Source organism: Lactuca serriola, chromosome 9, assembly GCF_051521515.1.
Source record: "Lactuca serriola cultivar US96UC23 chromosome 9, Lser_US96UC23_V15, whole genome shotgun sequence".
Classification (NCBI taxonomy): domain Eukaryota; kingdom Viridiplantae; phylum Streptophyta; class Magnoliopsida; order Asterales; family Asteraceae; genus Lactuca; species Lactuca serriola.
This window is the reverse complement of record NC_136416.1, coordinates 182,555,261-182,579,482: the sequence shown is the minus strand read 5'-3', so window position 1 is coordinate 182,579,482 and position 24,222 is coordinate 182,555,261. Positions and strand designations below refer to the sequence as shown.

Sequence of the window (24,222 nt, the reverse complement as noted above, 5' to 3'; positions counted from 1 at the left end):
AATCGGATATTATGGTTGTTTTGCTGAATATGATTGAATGAACATGTTTTGTTGTTGCTAAATTGACTGATGTACATTCTTAAGTTTGAATATGATTTAATCTTAAGTACAAACAACATTGAATGAGCATTCATGCATTGTCTTGTTAGGGTAATAAATAATGTGCAGAATTTTACCCCTGTACAAACAACTTTGCAAAATTTTACCCATTAATGTGCAGAAGGGCATAATGGTCAAAATGAAGGAATCCTAAGAGCATAATGGTCAAAAAGAATCTTATGTAAAAGCAACTTTGCAAACAACTTTGCAGAATCTTATGTTTGAATATGATTTAATGTGAATAATGGTAAAAAATAATATGAAGGGCATAATGGTCAAAAAGAAGGAATCCTATGTAAAAGCAACATTGAACGATATAGATTATATTTAAGGGGTAATAACAAACAAAAGCACAATTTTTAATGTGCAAATTTACATCAAAAGACAAGCATAGTTTTTATGCAAAAGACAAGCATAGTAATTTCTGCCCTAAACAAACAAAAGCACAGTTTTTAATGTGCAAATTTACATCAAAGGGAATCATTCCAGTGTAACAGGTTTATTCACACTTAAACCACATCCATCCTTGGTGATGACCACCCTCCTTAATGCCACTTCAGTGATCCTCTCTGAGTATTTCCTTTTCCTCTTCAATGGTTGTGCTCTTTGTTCAACTTCAACAACAGGTTGTGCAGCAGGTTCCTCAACATCTTCAATTACAGGTTCAACAACAATTTGTTCCAATTCATGCTCAACAACAGGTTCATGAACTTGTTCCTGATCAGGTTCATGAACTTGTTCCTGATCAGGTTCAACAACAGCTTCAACAGCAGCTTCAACAGCAGGTTCAACAACAGCTTCAATAGCAGGTTCAACAGCAGCTTCATCAACTTGTCCCTGATCAGGTTCATCAACATTTTCAGCCAGCTCTTCAATCTCAGATTCAGACTCAGATTCATACTCATCTTCAACTTCAGCCATCTCTTCAATCTCAAATTCAGACTCATCCTCAACATCAGGAACATGTTTACCCTTCTTCTTTTTGGCTTTAGTACTTGGTCCTACAGTAAAGTTTATAATGCATTAATAGATAATACTTATAATTTTTTGTAAATGAATGATACTTGATATGAAAAAAACCTTCTTTGGACAGTGGACATGTTATTTTGTTGTGTCCTGGTTCTCTACAGATGCTGCATTTTATAATAGCCCCTTTCTTGCTAATAGTATGTCGACCTTCTTTTTCTGAAGCAGCCTTCTTCCTGTTGACTTTAGGTCTGCCAGGTAATCTTTTACGTTTCGGGGGCAACATAGGTTGACCTTCCCAAGATGGCCACATTTCACTTCCATTTATAGGATTAATTGTATACTTATAGCAATTTCCAAACATTTCTGTTGTGAACCAAGTTGCCACATAGTCTTCCACATTCTCATTTAGATAACTAATAGCAGCCATGGCATGTATACATGGTATTCCACTTAGTTGCCATCCTCTACATGCACATGTTCTGACCTCACCTCAAATTGTTGCACTCATGTACTGACCTCACCTCAAATTGTTGCACTCCACTGGGAATTACATACCAATACCTATAAAATAAAGGAATATAGTATAAAATTAGTACTTGGGAATTACATGCCAATACCTATAAAATAAAGTATATATACCTTAGATGTTTCCTCTTGTCCACTATTTTCTTTCTAATAGATGGACATATGGCTAGATTCCATTTCTGCCCCTTCAATCTTTTACAATACATCCTATCCATCACAAACCTCCTAATTTCCTCTAACATTGTTATAATCGGCTTTTTCCTAGCATGCACAATTGCAGCATTAAAAGATTCACAAATACCATTCTCAATGGCATCACAAGACCTGTCCAATACAAAAAAAGCCCTAGACCAGGATTTTGGATCTCTTTCCATCAAGTGATCATATGCTTGTACATCAATCACCCTAATCTCTTTCATTATACCTTCAAACCTTTGCACAGTTGTGGCCTTTGCAGCCCTCCAAAAAAGCTTCCTATATGCAGCACCCTTAAATTTTTTCTTGAAATTAGCATACACGTGCCTAGCACATTGCCTATGCTCAGCATCTGGTACTCTTTCTTTAACAGCCTCAATAAGACCCTAAACATGCAAGATAAACATAACATTAAGATAAATAGAGCAGTAACCAATTAAAAAACAGTTAGGATAAATACCTTGTGTTGGTCAGAAAGTAAGGTTAATCCTGCCCCATTTCCCATGTTAATGTCCTTAAGTAGTAAGTTTAGAAACCACTTCCAAGTTTCTTTGTTCTCAACTGCAACTACTGCCCAAGCAATGGGGTAAATATGGTTGTTAGCGTCTCTACCTACAGCTGAAAGAAGCTCACCTCTGCAAACACCTTTTAAAAAGCAACCATCTACACCTATAACTCTCCTGCATCCTTCAATCCAACCATCCTTTACACCTTTGATACAAACATACATCCTAGAAAAATAAATTGTGGAATCAGGCATTGTATCCGTCCCAATTTTCACTGTTGACCCTGGATTAGCTCTTAATATCTCAGCTCCATAACTCCATAATTTTTCATAATGTGTGTTCAAACTGCCTTCGATCTCATTAAGTGCAAACTTCTTTGCATTCCTGCATTGTCCAACACTAACCTTCACATTGAAATTTTCCCCAACTTTATCCCTCATTTCCCTGCAACTCATTTTGGGATTTTCTAAAATATCATTAACAAAATGTTTCCCTATCCATGAGTAAGTAACAACTGACCCAAACTTGAAGGTTCTAGCACAGTTATGCTCATTAATTAAGGACTTAATTTGGAATGACTTTTCACTGCTCATCCAAGTAGCCCATAGTCTAAAAGGACATGCTGCCTTTCCTTCACTAGTTTTACAACACCTGACTAGCAACCTAGTTTTATCATTTTTTTCATACCAAAGGTTATAACCGTTTGCTACTGCATAGTTTGAGACAAGTTGTTTAAGTTCTTGAGGGTTACAAAACCTCATACCAAGGATGGGTTGCATTGTATCCCATTTCTAAGTTGTGTCATGAAAAGGATAAATTAGGGCTTCTTTGGTTCCATTATCTGAATCATCATCCTCATCAAGAAAATCATCTCTAGGGACAACACTAATATAGTTAAGAAAGGGATCATCGGATTTAGTCAATGGTATTACCTCTTCATCGGGTTCATGATCAATAGATAGAGCATCAGACATGACCGAGTCTTTATCTTCATTAGAGCTTTCACTATCAACACCTTTTTCTTCCTTTTCTTCCTCTATCCAGTCAAGCATCGAATCGTTGTAGTGATCAATATATACATTAATCTTTCCTTCGTTACCATGTGCAGCATCAAGAAACCTCCTGTAGTCATCATCATTTTTCAGTGGTGTCAACCCATCACGCATTGACTTATGCCCAAGACAGTAGTAGACAACAGGACACTTCCCCTTTGTGACATCCTCAAGAACATAAATGAACTCCTTGAAATTTAATCCACCAAAATCGACATCTGTAATTGATGTTTTTTTGATCCAAGTAGTATATAAAATGAGGAATGGGGGAAAACATTCCATCGTAATGAACATCTACTTGAATGTAAGTTGATCCTTTTGTATTAGACGGACCAGCCATGATCGATCTCAAAGAAACCTTCGACTGAGAAAACCCTACACAACGATCTTGGTATGAGGGTGTTTAATTGAGCTTTGAGAGTGTTTAATTGAGGGTGAGGGTGTTTAATTGAGACAGGGGTGAGCCACGTATTTTCCACATAATTTTTTTTAAAAAAAAAAATAAAGAAAAAACCGGGATACCTATTGTATCCGGTTACCAATGGTTAAATATGTACAGGAAACACATTTTAATGGTATTTTTTGTTAAAAAAAAAACATGAATGGTATAATGTGAACACGGGTAAAACATCGTTACCCTTACAAGTCATTTTCCCTTATTATAATGGTGATATCTTACAACAGTTATTGTTCATCAGATTAAGGGGTGATTGGCTTAGTTTTTGAGAAGCTAAAAGATCTTTTAGAAAAAGATAGAAGCCAAAAGATGTTTGACAAAACAATTTTAAAACCTATTTTTGAATTTTTATAAAAGGAAAATCAACTTTGTTGAAAAAATCAGAAAAACCTGATTTTTTTGCAACTTTTTCAAAACAACTTTTGACCTTTAAAACTAACTGAATAGGTCATGAACGATCATATCAAACTTTTTCAATTTAATATATTTTATTGTAGTTAAAGGGAAGGGAATATGACTTATGAAGGTAACTAACTTTTCGATATGTTCACATCAGGGTAACTATATTTTTTTTGTACACATTTAGGTAACAAACTTGTTGGAAGTGTTCACATATAACCATTATGACCTGCTATAGCAGGTTAAATCCTAGATGTAAACGCTTTCAACAAGTTCGTTACCTAGATGTGTACAAAAAAATAGTTACCTAAATATGACAAAACGAAAAGTAAAAATTAAATTACACGAATGGTCCCTGTGGTTTGGGGGAATTTGTATTTTTTGTCCCTAACTTATTTTTTTAACTTGGATGGTCCCTACTATTTATTTTTGTTGCGCGTTTGGTCCCTGTCTTACCTAAAAAGACTATTGTGCCCTTATTAATTTATTTTTTAATTAATTTTTTTATTTACGTATTTATTTTTTACATATTTAAAAAAATTAATAGACCACACATATTTGTATCTCCTCGGATGATCCCTATTATTTATTTTTTAATTAATTTATTTTTTTAACTCGGATGGTCCCTACTGTTTAATTTTGTTACGAGCTTGGTCTCTGTCTTACCTAAAAAGACTATTGTGCCCTTATTAATTTATTTTTTTAAATAATATTCTTGTTTATGTACTTATGCTTTATGTATTTAAGAAAAATTAGTAGACCCCGCATATATGTATCTCCTCACCATGTCGTCTCTCATCCTTCTTAACTTCTATTTATTTTCCATTTTTAGTGATATCGACGTCTTCATCATCACTTCTTTTTTTGGTCTTTCAACTCTGTCGAATCAATACCGCAACCCATTAAAGATGAAGAGACTGTAGGTTATGGTGTTGGTTCGCTAGAGTTGAAGTACCAAAAAAGAAGGATGGTGAAGACGTCGATGTTACTAAAGATGGAAAAGAAATATAAGTTTGGGAAGATGAGAGATGAGATGGTGACCGGTAAGACTCAAATTAAATTTCTTAAATGTGGTTTCAGGATTACGGTGAGGAGATACAAATATGTGAGGTATATTAATTTTTGTAAATATATAAAAAATAAATATATAAATAAGAAAATTTAATAAAAACAATTAATAAGGGCAAAATAGTTTTTTTAGGTAAGACATGAACCAAACGCGTAACAAAAATAAACAGTATGGACCATCCGAGTTAAAAAAATAAATTAATTAAAAAATAAACAGTAGGGTGGTCTATTAATTTTTTTTAATATACAAAAAATAAATAAATAAATAAGAAAATTAATTAAAAAATAAATTAATAAGGCACAATAGTCTCATTAGGTAAGACAGGAACCAAACGCGCAACAAAAATAAACAGTAGGGACCATCCAAGTTAAAAAAAATAAGTTAGGGACCAAAAACACAAATTCCCCTAAACCACAGGGACCATTCATGTAATTTAATTTTTACTTTTCGTTTTGTTCATATTTGGGTAACTATTTTTTTTTGTACACATCTAGGTAACAAACTTGTTGAAACCGTTCACATTTAGGATTTAACCTGCTATAGCAGGTCCTACTGGTTATATGTGAACACTTCCAACAAGTTTGTTACCTAGATTTGTACAAAAAAAAGATAGTTACCCAGATGTGAACATACCGAAAAGTTAATTACCTTCATAAGTCATATTCCCTTAAAGGGAAATGTAGTTTATGTGTTGTTCTCCGATGGCTCACTGCAATGAAGAATCTTTCCTCTCTGGAGAAGACGGAGATCCAATCCATGTTGCAGAGCAGCATGATGTTAGGAAACAACAAATAACGAAGCTAGAGACTCAAATTCTCCATTAACTTCTTTAGCTCGCCAATCTAGTGCATCTGCCTGACCTCATCTGCACCTCCTCCATACCTACGGCCGATGAAAACCCTAGGTAAGGTTAGTTTGGTATTTTCGATCTCAATCACCGCCTTCAGTGATGATGTTCGGTAACTTGTGTAGGAACCGAACCTCCTGCCTTACCTCATCTCAATCACCTCTGAAAGTATTTGATTATGATGGCCATTTCTCCGAATTCGAGATCTGTTTTGTGAAGATCGAAAACCAAATCTGGTGACATTCAACTTAAAATCCAGATGTAATGACTCATGGAGGTGAATGAAACTAGATCTGGTGATGAAAACGAGATTAGAAAGGAGTTGAGAAGGAGGTAATTTCTGACAAGTTAGTTTCCAACGAGGTACCTTTCTGGTGGAGGAAGATGAGCTGCAAAAGGAGTTGGTTTAGGAAGAGAAGAGACGATTGGAGGTGTTTAGCGGCGATATTTCACGAAGATTAGATGGAGTGGCACTCTAGTGACATCGGTTGGCGGTCCAACGACGGTAGGTGGCGGTCCAACAGTCATGGTGGTGCAGCTTCAACTGAGATGCAATACATTATGATAAATGAAAATATAACGTATGGTGGGGTGTGGGGGTAGGATAGGTGGGTTAAAATTTTATTTTCTATATAATTAAATTAATAAGTTATATATAAGTTCTAAAAGAAATCAATAATATTTTTTTTGAATGAACTGTGCAAATTTGTTCTTAAATGTTCTTGCAATAAGAATTATTTTCGATTGAACGCTCATACACACACACACACACACACACACACATATATATATATATATATATATATATATATATATATATATATATATATATGAGTAAATTACATGAATGGTCCTGTAGTTTTACAGTTTTCCCTGAAATGGTCTTTATATATGAGTAAATTACATGAATGGTCCTGTAGTTGTACAGTTTTCCCTGAAATGGTCTTTAAGAAATTTTTTTCCCATGGATGGTCCATACGGAGAAAACCTTACACACAAATGGTCCTTAATTTTAATGGTCGTTAGATTAAGTCGTTAAGGTGAAAGAATTTTGGATAAAGACTATTTCTGCCATTCTGTCAAACTTGCTTAAAGACTATTTGTGAAATTTTACATAAGGACCATTTGAAATATTACACTTTTAGTCTTTTACTTTTTTTTCTTTTTACATTTCCGGCCCTCTTTTTTCTCAGTTTTGTTATTATATATTTTTTTTAAATAATTTTAATCTTTTAAGATGTTGATGTTGATTCACATATATATCTAGATTCTGCTGAAGGCTATAAATCGCATAGGATTGCTGCCTATTATGGTTCTTACTGTGGTTGAACAAAGTTCGTTGCTGTTTCAGGATATCCACCTTGCTACTGATAAATCATCTTGGTTGGATTTGCTTATCGCCTCTTCTGATCAATTTTAAGGTGTGATGCCTAAAATGTTTTTGGGTTTTGTTTCTTATTCTAGCAAAGTTCCTTGCAATTTATGTTACTTACAAATTACTACTGAGAAATCATCTAGAATGGAGTTTGTTTGCTGCTTCTTTGGCAGCTAAATATTATTTGTTAGTTGTTGTATCTATGTCTAAAGTTGGAAAATTTCTTTATTTATTGGTTAGTTTGTCAGATATATAAAAACATGAAGTCAGAATTGTGGTCGTTTGCTTTTTTATTTGAAAATGTTAATTATATATAATAGATTACTCATATTTTTCTTAGTGGTTCCCCTTCAGTCCAACAATTACATATTGGTATTGTCATGTTAGGTATATATTGTTATTTTTGTAGATATCATGCCGGGTAACAATATAATAAACATCTCCAAAATATTATATTGAATAACAATATAATAACTTTCTATTTTAAACCAATCTTGCATTTGATTATACAATTACCAAATTAATTAATCTTTAAATAAAAATGTTAAAAGTTGTACAATACAATTGGTTTTTTTAATATTTAATTTGATAATTAACAACAAAATGAAAATAAATTTCTAGACATGTGTGCGGTTTTGAAACCGCCATGAGACAGAAATAACTGATAACTAAAAGTGATGGATTTGGAGAATCAAGATTCCCCTACCCAGTTCTAATTACTAACTGAAAAATAACCGAAAATAAAAAATAATGGAGTAGGGAGAACCGAGAACCACATCGAATAACAAATTCTGATTCCGGTTCAGTTTCGATTCCTATTAGATTTTTTGGTCGAAAAGCTCATTCGTAGACATCTATATTAAGGAATTTTAAACTAATGAAACACTTTCCCTACAACTACTAACGTCCACGTTGGATTCTATTGTCTTCGACATGTACTTTCTTTTGGGGCATAAAATGTTTATAAACGAAACATATCGCAGAAAGAAATTATGCACCCCGCTGCTTTGCGCGGGTCTACCATTAGTGTGTGTATATATATATATATATATATATATATGAGTAAATTACATGAATGGTCCTGTAGTTTTACAGTTTTCCCTGAAATGGTCTTTAAGAAACTTTTTTTCCCATGGATGGTCCATACGGAGAAAACCTTGCACACAAATGGTCCTTAATTTTAATGGTCGTTAGATTAAGTCGTTAAGTTGAAAGAATTTTGGATAAAAACTATTTCTGCCATTCTATCAAACTTGCTTAAAGACTATTTGTGAAATTTTACATAAGGACCATTTGAAATATTACACTTTTAGTCTTTTACTTTTTTTCTTTTTACATTTCCGGCCCTCTTTTTTCTCAGTTTTGTTATTATATATATTTTTAAATATATTTGGTTGTCTATATACATTCCCCCTCCCTCTCTCTCTCTCTCTCTATATATATATATATATATATATATATATATATATATATATATATTAATAAGCATTTATCCTCCAATGTTGAATTTCATGTACAATAAATTTATGCATTGTAGAAAAAAAAAACCATTGAAAAACTCAAGAAAACAATACAACTGTTGATTAGGATTGACCCAATCTCTCCCTATCGTATCAAACAACATCACCAATATATCAGCTTATATTTTAACCCCTTCCCCCATCCTCGGCCTGTATCTCTCATATCTCGCTACTGCACCTTATATATATTAAGTCTTCCTTTGTTGAACTTCAACATGTATTCTTCGTTTACCCGCTGAACAACATTAACAACGTCGTCTCTTCAATTCCAATAATGAAACTAATTCCTGTTATATCCTAAGCCTCATATCATCCACAACCATTTATCTATCTCGAAAAATCTCCAAGTTGTTGTCTCTCTTCAAAGATCCGCCTATTTTACCCTAAAAATTGACTGGAAGATCAACAACCCTTACAACCTCCAAATCCTGACATCATCACCATTAATCATCCCTTCTCCAACATTTTTGTATATGTATCTCGATCTAGAAACCCTTACACTAGCCCCACCCCTATTCATTTATGTCGTCACCACCATCCAGTTTTATCTCCAATATTGGAATAACACATAATCATCTCTATATCTCTCTCGATTTACTGAAGTAAGATAAAAATCAATTTTCCTTTTTTTTTTTTTTCTACCATACCAGTGTTTGCTGCTTCCAGACGCACATGGTCGAATCCTTGCTAGTAAAGATCTGGTTTTTGTTTAGTTGTAGATTTCTTGTACAATGAAATCCTAATTTGTGGTTGTTAAGGTTGTATTGCATGTTAGTTGTTGTTTTCTTTTCAAGAAAACACCCTCCTTCTATTTTTTTATTCTTCATATCCATCAAAGCTCTAGCATAGGTTGATCTCTACAGTGAAAAAAGTTAGAAAATCAACATGTATAGTTCCTTTAAGCAGAAAATTGCATTTTTTTGTTGATTTCTGTTGTTTGATTTCCAATCGGGGGAGATAGAGGTGGAGAGAGTAGACGACGGTGGTTTATGGTGCCTTCAAAGGGAAGGACCGGAATGTCGCCTATGATACTTGCTCTTATTAGTGATGGAAGTTTGATACTTAGCTTGTCCAAGGCCTATCTTACTATACTAGAATCATTCTTGATAGAAAATTTGTGTATCAAGTGATTAGTTGAGTTCTTATGGCTTGTAATTATCTTTGTTAGACGGGATCTGATACACTCTTCTACTGATTTTTTTATTTATGGTGGGTTTTTTTTGCAGTCTCCTGCCAAAATCGGTCTCCAATTAATGTAATTGATCTTCCTGTACTTGAAAGGTTTGCACTCTTTAGCAACAAGGCTCTGTATTTTCAAGAATCCCATGAATATTTTAGATGCATTGGCTTATTAGATTATTGGATCTCTATGATTCTCAACCGAGTTATATTGAGTTATTAATTCTATTTTTGGCATTTAAAGGGCATAGTTTGAACCAGATTTATTCTTTATGATTTTTGAGAAAACCCCTTACTGAGATGTGATGGAAATTTTTTATGAGTTCGATTTTATTTTTGATGGAGATGCTGATGGTATACTGTTTTTGGAAATCTTGCTTCTAATTAGGTTATGTGATTTTTGATTGCAAGTCAATTGCAAACCAGGTACTCTTGCAAGCTAGGATTATTTATGTTTGATTCTAGTTCAAATTAGTTTCTTGGAAATCTATTTATTTGCAAAATATTATGAAGATAAAGAAAATTTCTGGTCTCTTAAAATACCTAGAGGCTATGAAAAATCAGAAATTGTGATTCCTCCTTAATAACTGTTTTCTACATCAATATATCATTTTTTTATGTATTGCAATGTTGCAGATTCATGCTGTCTAGAATCACTGTTGTTTAAATGTCCAAGTGACTCTTTGAAGCTCATTTGTTCTTGGTTATCATGTAAATAGCCTTGTGGTGCATTGAGATGGACATAAACTGGTTGTATAGTTTGAAATTTATAATCAAGATACAAATAAAATAAGATACTGCTATGAAATGTTAAAATTCCAATGGCTATCACAATGGACTATGCAGAGGTCATGACTGATGCTCAATGAAAATGATGTTCGGAGATAACATAATTAATTTCTAGATTGATTTGGCTAGCCATGACTCATGGCTTATGCTTAATGATTATCATTATCTTTAAATATTTATAATCCCCCAATCAAGTTTGTTTATCAAAGGCGGTCCTATAATCAGAAATAAATTATAATCATGGAGTCATCAGCCAATTGAGGCAGGGGAGTATGGTTTTTGTGTAACGCCCGCATATCCGGGCTAGTCAATTTAGAGACAATAAAGCATCAAAAATGAGTTTTTGATGGAAGATTATTTAGAAGGATTAATCTTTTTCAAGTGGTACTATATGTTACAAGGGTTCCGTACATATAAAGAACACCGAAATCTGAATTATAACGTAGAAGTTATGACTCGTCAAAGTTTTTCGGCAAAACCGGCACGGCACCGGGAGACGTAAATAGTGAATTTCGATAGAGGACTTTTTAGCCTTAGTGATCTAAACAAAAGTTGAAGTACACGTTAAACCGAGAACATACAAAAAAAGAACGCCCAAATGTGACATCGTATAAGGAAGTTATGAATTTTCTAAGATTTGGCTTAGTAGTGCACGGCCCGAAACTCAAATTTTAGTTTGAGGGTTTTTTTGGCTTACGCGACCTAAATGAGAGTTGAAGATCTCATTAATAGGAACTCAACGGTAAAAAGATAGACGAAAACGGAGTCCATATGAAGGAGTTACATATTTTTCGCGGTTATTTAACAGTCTAATCTCCTCCTCCTGTTAAATTTAAGGTCGGTCAAGAGTTAGCTGACGGAGTCTAAATCAAAGTTGTAGATCTCGTTTTTACCTACGCATGGAAAAAAAGAATGTCAAAACGGAGCTCGTATGCGAAAGATATAGACGAAGCTTAGTTTCTACTTTTTGAGTGCGGCAAATTCGATACAGTTTTGTAAATCTAAGATAGAATGAGAATTAGCCAACATGATCTAAATGAATGTTGTAGTATTCATAAATACCAATGCGTGGATATAAACAACATCGAAAACGGAGCCCGTATGTTAAAGATATGGACAAAACTTAGTCTCTACTCTTCAAGCGCGGCGAATTCGAATACAGTTTTGTAAATCTAAGATACAATGAGAATTAGCCGACAGGGTCTAAATGAAAGTTGTAGTACTCGTAAATACCAATGCGTGAATATAAATAACGTAGAAAACAGAGATCATACGTGGAAGATACGTATGAAGCTTAGAGGCTACTCTACGATAAAACTCCTATAAATAAGAGATGAACTCTTCATAATTTCTTCACACCATAAGCCATTTCTTTCTCTCTCTAACTTCTCTCTAGCCTCCTTAAATCCCTCCCAAGTCTAGGAAGCTCCCTAGCACGAGAAGGAAGCCCCGGAGCGCCCGACAGCTTCGAGAAGAAAAGCTTTCGACTCAGAAACTTTGCTCCAGCAAAGCCCGGTTTTGAGAGAAACCCGTTGTTCTGTCGAAGGAAATTGTTTTAAGAGTAACAAAGCGCTGTCTGAGTTCGGAATCACCACCTCAACAGGTGATTGCATAGTTACTTTCATCTTACACATAGATATGAAGTATTTACTATAAATTACATGTTGTGAGTGCATAGTCCATTTCATCTTACACATAGATATGAAGTACTTTAATATAAATTACGTGCTATTTGTGCATATTGTCTGAATACTTGCTGTCTATGATGGGTCAAAGATTTTTATACATGTTTTAAATGATTTAAATTGTATATGCATTTTATATCTACAAAATATGTTGGGTAAAACATGAGTAGATGAAATAGTTGTTGTGTGATAACACGATGGAAGACATCAATGTTGACAGTGATCCGGTCATCTAGTGGAGTATAGATGACGACCACAGACTATACTAGACAGTCCAGTGGAACGCTAGCAGACTCGTAACCTGTATGTGTTTTTGAACTAGGTGCTCATTAGGTATTTTTGAACCGAGTGTGTTCACTAGGTATTTTTGAACTGAGTGTGTTCACTAGGTATTTTGAACTGAGTGTGTTCACTGGGTATTTTTGAACTAACTGTGTTCACTAGTTATATTTGAACTAAGTGTTTACCAGATGTTTTGGACTACGTGTTCACCAGTTGTAATCTATAAACCTTGGTAACGATGGACTTCATGCCAATTCCTTAGGATAATCCTTAGGATTAAATGAATGAGAAATAGTTGATTCTTAGGGTAGATCCTTAAGAGTAAAGAAGATAATGGGGATGGGTAATTAGGTTAGTTGTTTGATGATTAAACATAATAATTATATTATTGTGGGTTGAAAACCTCATGTACTCACCAGGTTTCCTAACTTGACCCACTCAACTTATTTATATCACAAGTGTTGATATGAAGTCACATCACACTGAGAGATTAAGGAGATATAAATCACTAGTGGTAATAAATGTAAGTTCTATTTATGCTTATGTTTCTATATTGACGATGACATCCCAAATGTTTTAAAATGAATAAAAATACTTTTCTTCGGAAATGCTTTGATAACGCATTTATCATGTTTTACTGGGAACAAATTCCGCAACATTTTTATTAAAAGAGGTACTCTGATTTTTATAAAGAATAAAAAAATCAGTCTTTTCTGGCCATGAAAATGCGGATGTCACATTTTGTCCTTTATGCTTTTTATTTTTTAGTATGGTTATCTATAACGCCCGCAGATTCGGGCTAGTCAATTTAGAGATAATAAGCATCTAAACTTAATTTTTTATAGAGGATTATTTAGAATAAATAATCTTAACTAAGTTGTAGTATATGTCACAAGGTTTCTGTATATATAAAGAACACCGAAATCCGAGTTATAACGAAGAAGTTATGACCTGACGAAGTTTCGCGACAAAATCGACACGACAACGGGAATTGTAAAAGTGAGTTTATTATAAATTACTTTCTAGCCTTAGTGGTCTAAATGAAAGTTGTAGATTATGTCTCCAGCTACGTGTTGATACAAAGAACATCAAAAACAGAGCTCGTATGCATAAGTTATGGCCTTCCGAAGATGTAGCTGTCTAAGAGCATGACACGTGTCAGAAACCCTAATCTAACTGGACTCACGACGTGAGCATGATTTCTCACGATGTTAGGAGTCAAAATGCCACTTTTCAAGGCTAGAATGCACATGAAAAGTCTACGTTTAAGGCTCACGACATGAGCATGATTTCTCATGACGTGAGGAGTAGTGTCCGTACACTAATCGAGGCTAGAAAACACCTAGGAAGGCTACAGGATGACTCATGGAAGCTCACGATGTGAGAGAGCCAAAATCAGCCTATAAATATCAAATTCGATCATTTCATTCCTTACACCTTTCTTTCTCTTTTTACTCTCTCTCTCTCTCTCTCTAGCCACCCTAAACCATCCCGAAGCCTAAGGAACCTCCATAGCACTAAAAGAAAGCCCTGGAGCGCCCGAATGCTCCAAGAAAAAGAGTTTTTCAGTTTGGAACTCTGCCCGCACATAACCTGTTTTTCAAGCAAACCTCCCGGTTTCATCTAAGAAGAGTATTTTAAGAAGCGAAGTGATGTCCGAATCACCACCTTATCAGGTGAGTGCATAGTTACTTTCATCTTACACATAGATATGAAGTATTTTATATAATTTACATGCTATGTGTGCATACTATCTGTTTACTTGAGATCTATGCTGGATGAAAGATTTAAACTTTGTTTTTCAGATCTAAAACTCTATATGTATTTTCTAACTTGAGATATATACTGGATGAAAGAATTAAACTTTGTTTTTCAGATCTAGACACTTTTTCTTTAGTTCTGAACTGTATATGTGTTTTCTTTTCAGATCTCAACTTTTTCTTCAGATCTGAACTGTATATGTATCTTATATCTATAAATATGTTGGGTAGAACATGGGTAAATGAAATAGTTGGTATTAGATAAACAATGATAGCAATGGACTTAGTACCTATTAGATAAACGATGATAACTATGGACATAGTACCTATTAGATAAACGATGACAGCTATGTACTTAGTGCCTTATAAACAAACATTGGCAACTATGGATTTAGTGCCTTACAAATGAACGTTGGCAGCTATGGATTTAGTGCCCTATAGATAGACATTGGCAGCTATGGACTTAGTGCTTATCAGATAACATCGGCAGCTATGGACTTAGTGCCTGTTAAACAAACCTTGGCAGCGATGGACTTCGTGCCTATTCATTAGGAAGAACCTTAGGAATGAATGAATGAAGAATAGCTGATTCTTAGGTTAGATCCTTAAGAATAAAGAAGATAATGGGGTTGGGTAATTAGGTTAATTGTTTGATGATTAAAAATAATACTTATATTATTATGGGTTGAAAACCCTATGTACTCACCAGGTTTCCCAACCTGGCCCACTCAGTTTATTTGTATCATAGGTACCGATACGATGTTACTTTACACTTAGAGATTAAAGGAGATGTAGATCACCAGTGTAAATAAATGTAAGGTATGTTTATGCTTATATTTTAGTATTGACGATGACATCCCAAAGTTTTAATATGAACAAAATACATTTCTTCGGAAATGCTTTGATAATATATTTATCATATTTTTCTAGGAACAAATTTCGCAGTATATTTCTTTAAAAATATACTCTGATTTTCAAATAAAGCATAAACAAATTGGTATTTTCTGGTCGTGAAAAAATGGTGATGTCACAGTTGGTATCAGAGCATTAGTTTAAGCGAAATAGGAGTAAAGATTTATTTCTAGACTTAAACTTAGAATGGTAAGCGATGATCATGAGGAGTGTGTCTCTTATATTTTAGGTAGTACACCTGAATTGACACAAGCACCAGCTTACTTTAGGATTAGATTCCTAAATTGCTTTTATGTGCTAAATGATTTATGATATAGCCTTATATTATTTATGATGGTATTATGTGATCGGATCCATGGTCTATTGCCGACCGTATCTGAAAATTTTATGTGTTCAGCTTTCTAAACGTTTAATTATGATATTAGAACTGACATGTAACTTTTTGGAGTAATAAGGAGATTTATACGTCTATCGTAAATAAAGATTTCCTATCTTAAATTCTTGCCTCGGTACACCAAATATCTAGTGGGGTGTAAAAAACGTCATGGTGAAGACAAACTAGGAAATATCCGAGGAAGACGACAACCTGAGCCTAAGAATGTAATGGGCCATGCATCGGTCGTTGCGCCTGTACCTGAACCTATCACGATAGAAGAAGTTCAGGAAATGATGTGAACCATGATAGACTGAGAAAATAGAGTAAATGAGATGGCTTACGATAGTGAATGACACTTATCTCAAGATATCGTAAGAGATGTATCTTGCTGTTAGAATGCATCTATTAATAGCACGTTTAGAATGGGAGAAGTACACTTTCGATTTGCAGAAAGATTTTTTTTTTGGTATAATCTGTAAATTTATCCCATGGTCTAGAATTTCCATCACCAACCAAGTTGAAGAAGAATTGATGATTGAAGGTACGCATGGAAGAAGTACTAGTAGAGTCTAGGGAAAATTATATGATTCTTTGGACACATTTGTATGTGTTAAATTGTTTTATGATTTTAGGAAATAAGAACTTGGGGACTACAAGACAATACTTTGGATGAGTATGAGTAGGTATGAATGGTAGTAGAGGCCTATACTACCAGAAGCACATGACTCGCACTTGGATCATGGAAAGTCACAAGGTTACCAAGAAGCTAGTAATTGATTTTGTTTTGTTCAAATTTGTCGTTACCATTGTTTCAGTAATGACTAAGAAGATAATTGTTATTTCGACCCTAGTGGTCATATCATATCGAGTCCAACTAAGATATGCATTCTACGTGGTTCAGAGAACTAAGTTCGATGTAGCATCCGACTAAAGCCAGAAGATTGAAGTGAAATTGAAGCAATCAATAGAAGTATCGCGACCATTGTTTAAGTAAGAAGTCTATAGCTAGAAATGCTACATGCTAAAATGTTATTATATCACATTAAAACATGACGGAAGGTATATTCCATTATGGAATTTGACTCTAAGAGACCGGAGTCTAAGCGTTGCATCATACGATGAGAGGTCATCCGAACATGACCCATCGGTCTGTTATGACAATCGAAGTAAAGAACTTCTCTTAAGATTAGTCTATTTAAGAAGAATAATGAGTCTCCAATAAGGATCGATTTTGTAACTCTAAGGTTACCATTGAAAGTCTAATATAGGATAAAGAGCGAGTGCAAGATTGACCACCGCCAGCAGTCAAGAAGTCCAAGAGTTAGATACTCATTCAAAGGAACATAGAAGTTACGATTTACCTAGGATGAAAAGATAACGCACATAGTCATTATACAATCCCGATTTTGTTGATGATTCCGGGACGTAATCATCCTAAAGAGGAGATAATTGTAACACCCGCAGATTCGGGATAGTCAATTTAGAGACGATAAGCATCAAAAATTACTTTTTTTTATAGAGGATTATTTAGAATAAATACTCTTAACTAAATTTTAGTATATGTCACAAGGTTTCCATACATATAAAGAACACCGAAATTCGAGTTATAACGAAGAAGTTATGACTTGTCGAAGTTTCGCGACGAAACCAACACGACACCGGGAATCGTAAAAAGTGAATTTATGATAAATTACTTTTTAGCCTTATGGCTGTAAATGAAAGTTGTAGAGTATGTCTCCATCTATGCGTCGATACAAAGAACGTCAAAAGTGGAGCTCGTATACAAAAGTTATGGCCTTCCGAAGATGTAGCTATCTGAGAGCATGACACGTGTCAAAAACCCTAATCTAACTAGACTCACAATGTGAGCATGATTTCTCACGGCGTGAGGAGTCAAAATGCCACTTTTCAAGGCTAGAATGCACATGAAAAATCTACGTTTAAGGCTCACGACATGAGGAGTAGTGTCCGTATACTAATCGAGGCTAGAAAACACCTAGGAAGGCTACAGGATGACTCATGGAAGCTCACGATGTGAGAGAGCCAAAATCATCCTATAAATAGCAAATTCGATCATTTCATTCCTTACACCTTTCTTTCTCTCTCTAGCCACCCTAAACCATCCCGAAGCCTAGGAAACCTCCATAGCACTAAAAGAAAGCCCTGTAGCGACCGAATGCTCCAAGAAAAAGAGTTTTTCGGTTTGGAACTCTGCCCGCACATAACCTGTTTTTCAAGAAAACCTCCCGGTTTCATCAAAGAAGATTATTTTAAAAAGCGAAGTGATGTCCGAATCACCAACTTATCAGGTGAGTGCATAGTTGCTTTCATCTTACACATAGATATGAAGTATTTTTTTATAATTTACGTGCTATGTGTGCATACTATCTGTTTACTTGAGATCTGTGCTGGATGAAAGATTTAAACTTTGTTTTTTAGATCTAAAACTGTATATGTATTTTCTAACTTGAGATCTATACTGGATGAAAGAATTAAACTTTGTTTTTCAGATCTAGACCCATTTTCTTTAGATCTGAACTGTATATGTGTTTTTTTTTCAGATCTAAACTTTTTCTTCAGATATGAACTGTATATGTATTTTATATCTACAAATATGTTGGGTAGAACATGGGTAGATGAACTAGTTGGTATTCGATAAACGATGGTAGTTATGGACTTAGTACCTATTAGATAAATGATGGTAGCTATGGACTTAGTACCTATTAGATAAACGATGGTAACTATGGACTTAGTACCTATTAGATAAGCGATTGCAGCTATGTACTTAGTGCCTTATAAACAAACATTGGAAGTTATGGATTTAGTGCCTTACAAATGAACGTTGGCTACTATGGATTTAGTGCCCTATAGATGAACATTAGCAACTATAGACTTAGTGCCTTTCAGATAACATCGACAGCTATGGACTTAGTGCCTGTTAAAAAAACCTTGGCGGCGATGGACTTCGTGCCTATTCCTTAGGAAGAATCTTAGGAATGAATGAATGAAGAATTGCTAATTCTTAGGATAGATCCTTAAGAATAAAGAAGATAATGGGGTTGAGTAATTGGGTTGATTTTTTGATGATTAAACATAATAATTATATTATTGTGGGTTGAAAACCCTATGTACTCACTAAGTTTCCCAATGTGACCCACTAAGTTTATATGTATCACAGGTATCGATACGAATCTACTTTACACTGAGAGATTAAATGAAATGTAGATCACTAGTGTAAATAAACGTAAGGTCTGTTTATGCTTATGTTTCAGTATTGACGATGACATCCCAAAGTTTTAATATGAACAAAATAGATTTCTTCAGAAATGTTTTGATAGTATATTTATCATGTTTTTCTGGGAACAAATTCCACAATATATTTATTTTTAAAATTATACTCTGATTTTCAAATAAAGCATAAACAAACCGCTCTTTTCTGACCGTGAAAAATGGGGATGTCACATATCCCACTATCTTTGCAATCGGGTTTATTTTGGTGGGGGACAACATTATTGGGTCAGTCCTTTTTGTCTTCCTGGTGGTTTTTTCGTAGAGAGTATATATAGTAGATGTCTCTTTTATTTGAAGCTAGCTGAAGTTTTATGTAAAAGAACCTTGTTCTTATTTTGGAGATTCCCAGATCTCGAATCCTGGGATTATCTTAATAGTATTCAAGTTTGTTCTTCATTCCTTTGTTCTTTTGTTAAGTGACTGTGTTGGTTGGATTAAGATCTCATCAAAATACTATAACCATATTTAGGTCTTCTTTTACAATTTGAGAGCATATTATCTTGAAATATCAAAAAATGTTTATATGTTAAGAAACTTTTAAATATACAATTGAATTTTTTGTTAATTGTAGATTTTGAAGTACGAAATGATATGGTGAAGATGGTTTTCTGAAAGTTAAGACTTTTTGTTGAAGTGAATAAGGCTGACGAAATCAAGAGTGTTGATAATCAGACAAACTGTAGCGCCCTTTCCTCGAGGTATTATTAAATTTATTGAGTTAATAATTGTTTTGGACTATCACTTGGACAATGGAATCATTTGGAGTGGACTTAGGAAGTCGGCCGAGAATATGGGCCGCCCATAAGCTGTACGCCGGGCGTAACCTGGCGTACGTGGGAACTTGTAGTGTATGTAATCCCTCAAGTTATATTAGTATTCTGATGTTTGTTATGATGTATTTTCACAATGGTGGTTTTATGCCCTAGACCAGCAGTTGGCAGTTCAGTTGCCGGAGAGGGATCGAGTTCAGGCTCTGGATCTGAGCATCTAGATGAGCAAACTAGGGAGTTTCTCTCCTTAGAGATCACTCACATTATACTTGAGCAGACCCCGATGATCTTCGGTTCGATCAAGGAGGGTATTCTGGAGCTTATGGATGAGAGGTTGAGTGCGTTCCGAACTGAGGTGGCGGCCATGATGGGGCCGCGCACGCTCATGTTTAGGGAGTTCAGAGCATGTGGCGCTCCCGATTACCATGGGGATCGGGACCCCATTGCTAGTACCAGATGGTTGGCAGATGTCGCCAATGCATTCTTCACCAACAGATGTCCAGAGGGGGACAAGGTTAGGCTTGAGTCTTGTCTTCTGAAGGACAGGGCACTTGACTGGTAGGAGGAGGTTGGGAGACCATTGGAGATGACACAATTTTGGATGCAATGACCTGTAGTGATTTCATGACCAGGTTCAGGGCCGAGTTCACACCTATTATTGAGGTGCAACAGGTTGCTAGAGAGTTTCAGGACCTCTAGCAGACGATAGAGACTATAGCGGAAATTACCGCCAAGTTTAGGGAGAGGGCCCTTCTCATTACGCAGTATGTGGCGGACAAGGAGATAAAAAAGGCCCGATATCATGGGATGTTGCAGAGTGATATCCGCCGGTTTGTGAGCCGCTCCCGCTGCAAGACGCTAGAGGACATGATTGAGAGGGCCCGCGAGACAAAGATTGATCTAGAGATGGAGAGAAAGAGGAAGCTAGAGGTGGCGTTTGTCGTAGTGGGTTCGAGCAAAAAGCCCAAGGTGTCTGATCACAGGTCTAGGGGCAGTAAAGCCACAGTCGTTGTGGCAAGTGTGGCAGGTTTCCTGATGGGGTGTGCAAGACTGGGCATATGAGTAGGGATTGTACAGCTGCTACCACTACCACCACCGTAACATCTGATCTGATTTGCTTCCATTGCAATCAGTAGGGACACAAGAAGTCCCAATGTCCGAGTCTAGCATCAGTAGGACAGGTGGTGGCACTCGCTCCTACCACATTGAGGATTACAGACGGCCTTCAGGGTCGAGCTGAGGCGCCAGTGGCGAAGAGAAGAGCCTTCCAGTTGACAGCAGAGGAGGCACACGTGCCTCCTGATGTGGTTACCGGGTCGTTCCTAGTGAATGGAATTTCAACTATGGTATTTTTTGATTCGGGGGCTACCCGATCATTTGTGTTGCTTGCACTTATCAAACGATTTAGCAGAGCTCCAGGGGAGCTGGATTGCCCACTCGACATAGAGATAGCGGATGATAGGGTCGTCAGGGTCATGAGAGTTCATAGAGGATGTACACATTAGTTATTTGATGAGCAACTCTTAGTGGATTTCATTCCTATTCCCCTACTATGGAATAAGGTTATCGTGGGTATGGATTGGTTGAGCCCCAATGGGGCAGTGATCGACTGCAAACAACAACTAGTGAGGGTTCGTACTCCTAGTGGGAGAGAGTTAGTAATACAAGGCGAGAGACCACAGTGCGGACCGATTCTTTGTTCAGTGGCGAGAGCGAGGCGCTACTTTCAACAGGGTTGCACATGATATGTTACCTATGTCATGGATACCCGAGATCAGGGTAAGGCGACAGTCGGTGATGTACCAGTTGTGCGAGAGTACCCAGATGTATTTCCGGAGGATTAGCCTGGGATACCTTCGGAGAGAGAGGTTGAGTTCCGGATTGACCTAGTCCCTGGTGCGGCTCCAATAACCAAGGCACCATATCAGTTGGATCCTCCCGAGATGCAGGAGTTGTCTATGCAGCTGTAGGAGCTGCTAGACAAGGGTTTTATCAGGCCAAGCAGTTCACCATGGGGAGCCCCGATCCTGTTTGTAAAAAAGAAGGACGGGTCGTATTGTATGTGCATAGATTACCAGGAGCTGAACAAGGTAACGGTAAAGAACCGTTACCCACTCCCATGGATAGATGATTTGTTTGACTAGCTTTAGGGAGCATCTTGTTTCTCCAAGATTGATCTATGGTCCGGATATCACCAGATGCGGGTCAAAGATGACGACGTGTAGAAGACCGATTTTAGGACCCGCTATGGTCATTATGAGTTTGTGGTGATGCTGTTTGGGCTCACCAATGCTCTAGCTGCGTTCATGGATCTCATGAACCGCGTGTGCAGATCGATGCTAGATCGGTATGTAATAGTATTCATTGACGACATCTTGGTTTACTCCAAGACTCAGGAGCAACATGAGGACCACCTGAGGGAGTTGCTAGAGATACTGAGGAGGGAGAGACTTTTCACGAAGTTCTCCAAGTGTGAGTTCTGGTCGCGCCAGGTGCAGTTTTTTGGGCACCTCATCAACCAAAAGGGTATTTTGGTAGATCCGGCCAAGACAGAGGTCGTGATGCAGTGGGAGATTCTGAGGTCTCCATATGAGATTTAGAGTTTCCTGGGTCTGGAAGGGTATTACAGGAGATTTATCCAGGATTTCTCCAAGATAGCAGTTCTGCTGACCCAACTGACCAAGAAGTTGGTGGTTTTTCGTTGGGGTCCTGAGCAGCAGACAACCTTTGAGACGCTCAGACAACGATTGTGTGAGGCGCTGATTCTCACCCTCCTAGAGGGAGTAGATAGCTTCGTAGTCTATTGTGACACTTCGATCACAGATATGGGAGTAGTATTGATGCAACAAGGTCATGTGATAGCTTACGCTTTGAGGCAGCTGAAGCCTCATGAGGCTAACTATCCGTCACATGATTTGGAGTTGGGGGCTGTGGTGTCCACCCTCAAGATTTGGCAGCATTACCTCTATGAGGTCTGGTGTACCATTTACAGGGACCATAAGAGTTTGAGGTACCTCATCGATCAACCGAATCTGAACATGAGGCAGCGTCGATGGTTAGACGTGGTGAAGGATTACGATTGTGAGATCCTTTACCACCCGGGCAAGGCCAATGTAGTGGCTGATGCCCTGGGTTGTAAGGCGGTGGCGGCCCCGATCCGAGATATCTGTTTTGCAGATGACAGTGATTACTCCACTGCTGGAGCAGATTATGTAGGCGCGGGTTGAGGTCTGAAGGAGGAGCGCTAGAAGTGCGAGAGGATTGTGGGCCGAGTAGCTTCATTTGATTACGATAGTCGAGGATTGTTGACCCTGCATGGGAGGGTATGGGTACCGTACTGAGGCGGAGTATGTCATGTATTGATGGATGAGACTCATAAGTCCCGGTTCTCTATCCATCCAAGGGCGACAAAGATGTACAGAGATCTTAGACCCGATTACTGGTGGCCCTGCATGAAGCGGGACGTAGCTTGGTACGTGGAGAGATGCCTGACCTGCAGAAAGGTCAAGGAAGAGCACCAGAGCCCTCAATGCAAGATGTAACCATTAGACATTCCCGTGTGGAAATAAAAGGATATCACCATGGATTTCATTACTAAGCTTCCCAGGACCGCACGTGGGTTCGATTCGAATTGGGTCATCGTGGATCGGTTAAGCAAGAGCGCTCATTTCATACCGATCCAGGAAACCATCTCGGCCGAGAAGCTGGCTGATATTTATGTGCGAGAGATAGTGGCACGCCATCGAATGCTTGTCTTGGTGGTGTCAGACCGAGATGTACGTTTTACTTCCAGGTTTTGGAAGCAGTTTCACGACAAGATGGGTACTCGTCTCCATTTCAGCACCGCTTTCCACCCTCAGACGGACGGTCAGAGCAAAAGGACGATTCAGACTCTCGAGGACATGCTACGCGCATACGTGTTAGATTTCGGTGGCAGTTGGGATACGTATCTTCCATTAGCGGAATTTTCGTATAACAATAGTTACCATGCCAGCATAGACCAACCTCCCTTTGAGATGCTCTGTGGGAGGAAGTGTAGGACCCCAATTTGTTGGGGTGAGGTTGGTCAGAGGGTCATGGGGAGTACATAGGTAGTACTCAAGACCACAGATCGGATCCAGCAGGTCCGGAGCAGGGTTCAGACTGCTCAAAGTCAACATAAGAG

At 36.9% G+C, this 24,222-nt stretch overlaps 1 protein-coding gene and 1 long non-coding RNA gene across 3 annotated transcripts; one reads left to right on the top strand and one right to left on the bottom strand.

Annotated features, from left to right (window-relative positions):
• Window positions 1–1,553: 1,553 nt before the first annotated feature.
• LOC145076358 (uncharacterized) lies at window positions 1,554–2,734 on the bottom strand. Its single transcript, XM_079022260.1, has 3 exons — window positions 2,249–2,734; window positions 1,708–2,174; window positions 1,554–1,629 (listed from the first exon to the last, which is right to left on the bottom strand). Exons 1-3 carry the CDS (start codon window positions 2,732–2,734, stop codon window positions 1,554–1,556), a joined length of 1,029 nt encoding a protein of 342 aa, XP_078878386.1.
• A 6,368-nt stretch (window positions 2,735–9,102) lies between these two features.
• Window positions 9,103–11,140, top strand: LOC145073677 (uncharacterized). 2 transcript variants are annotated; one of them, XR_013691496.1, is made up of 3 exons: window positions 9,103–9,615; window positions 10,240–10,618; window positions 10,829–11,140. It is a non-coding gene; the product is annotated as an uncharacterized LOC145073677 (long non-coding RNA). The 2 variants fall into 2 exon arrangements; XR_013691495.1 differs by lacking the exon at window positions 10,829–11,140 and having other exon boundaries at window positions 10,240–10,814.
• The last annotated feature ends 13,082 nt before the right edge of the window (window positions 11,141–24,222 follow it).

Excerpts from the sequence above, each read along its gene's own strand:
- LOC145076358 (XM_079022260.1), bottom strand. The coding sequence starts at position 2,734 with ATGAGGGATAAAGTTGGGGAAAATTTCAATGTGAAGGTTAGTGTTGGA. Across the intron at positions 2,175-2,248 it reads TACTTTCTGACCAACACAAG|GGTCTTATTGAGGCTGTTAA; the intron begins GTATTTATCCTA and ends TTGCATGTTTAG. Across the intron at positions 1,630-1,707 it reads GACAAGAGGAAACATCTAAG|GTATTGGTATGTAATTCCCA; the intron begins GTATATATACTT and ends TTTATTTTATAG.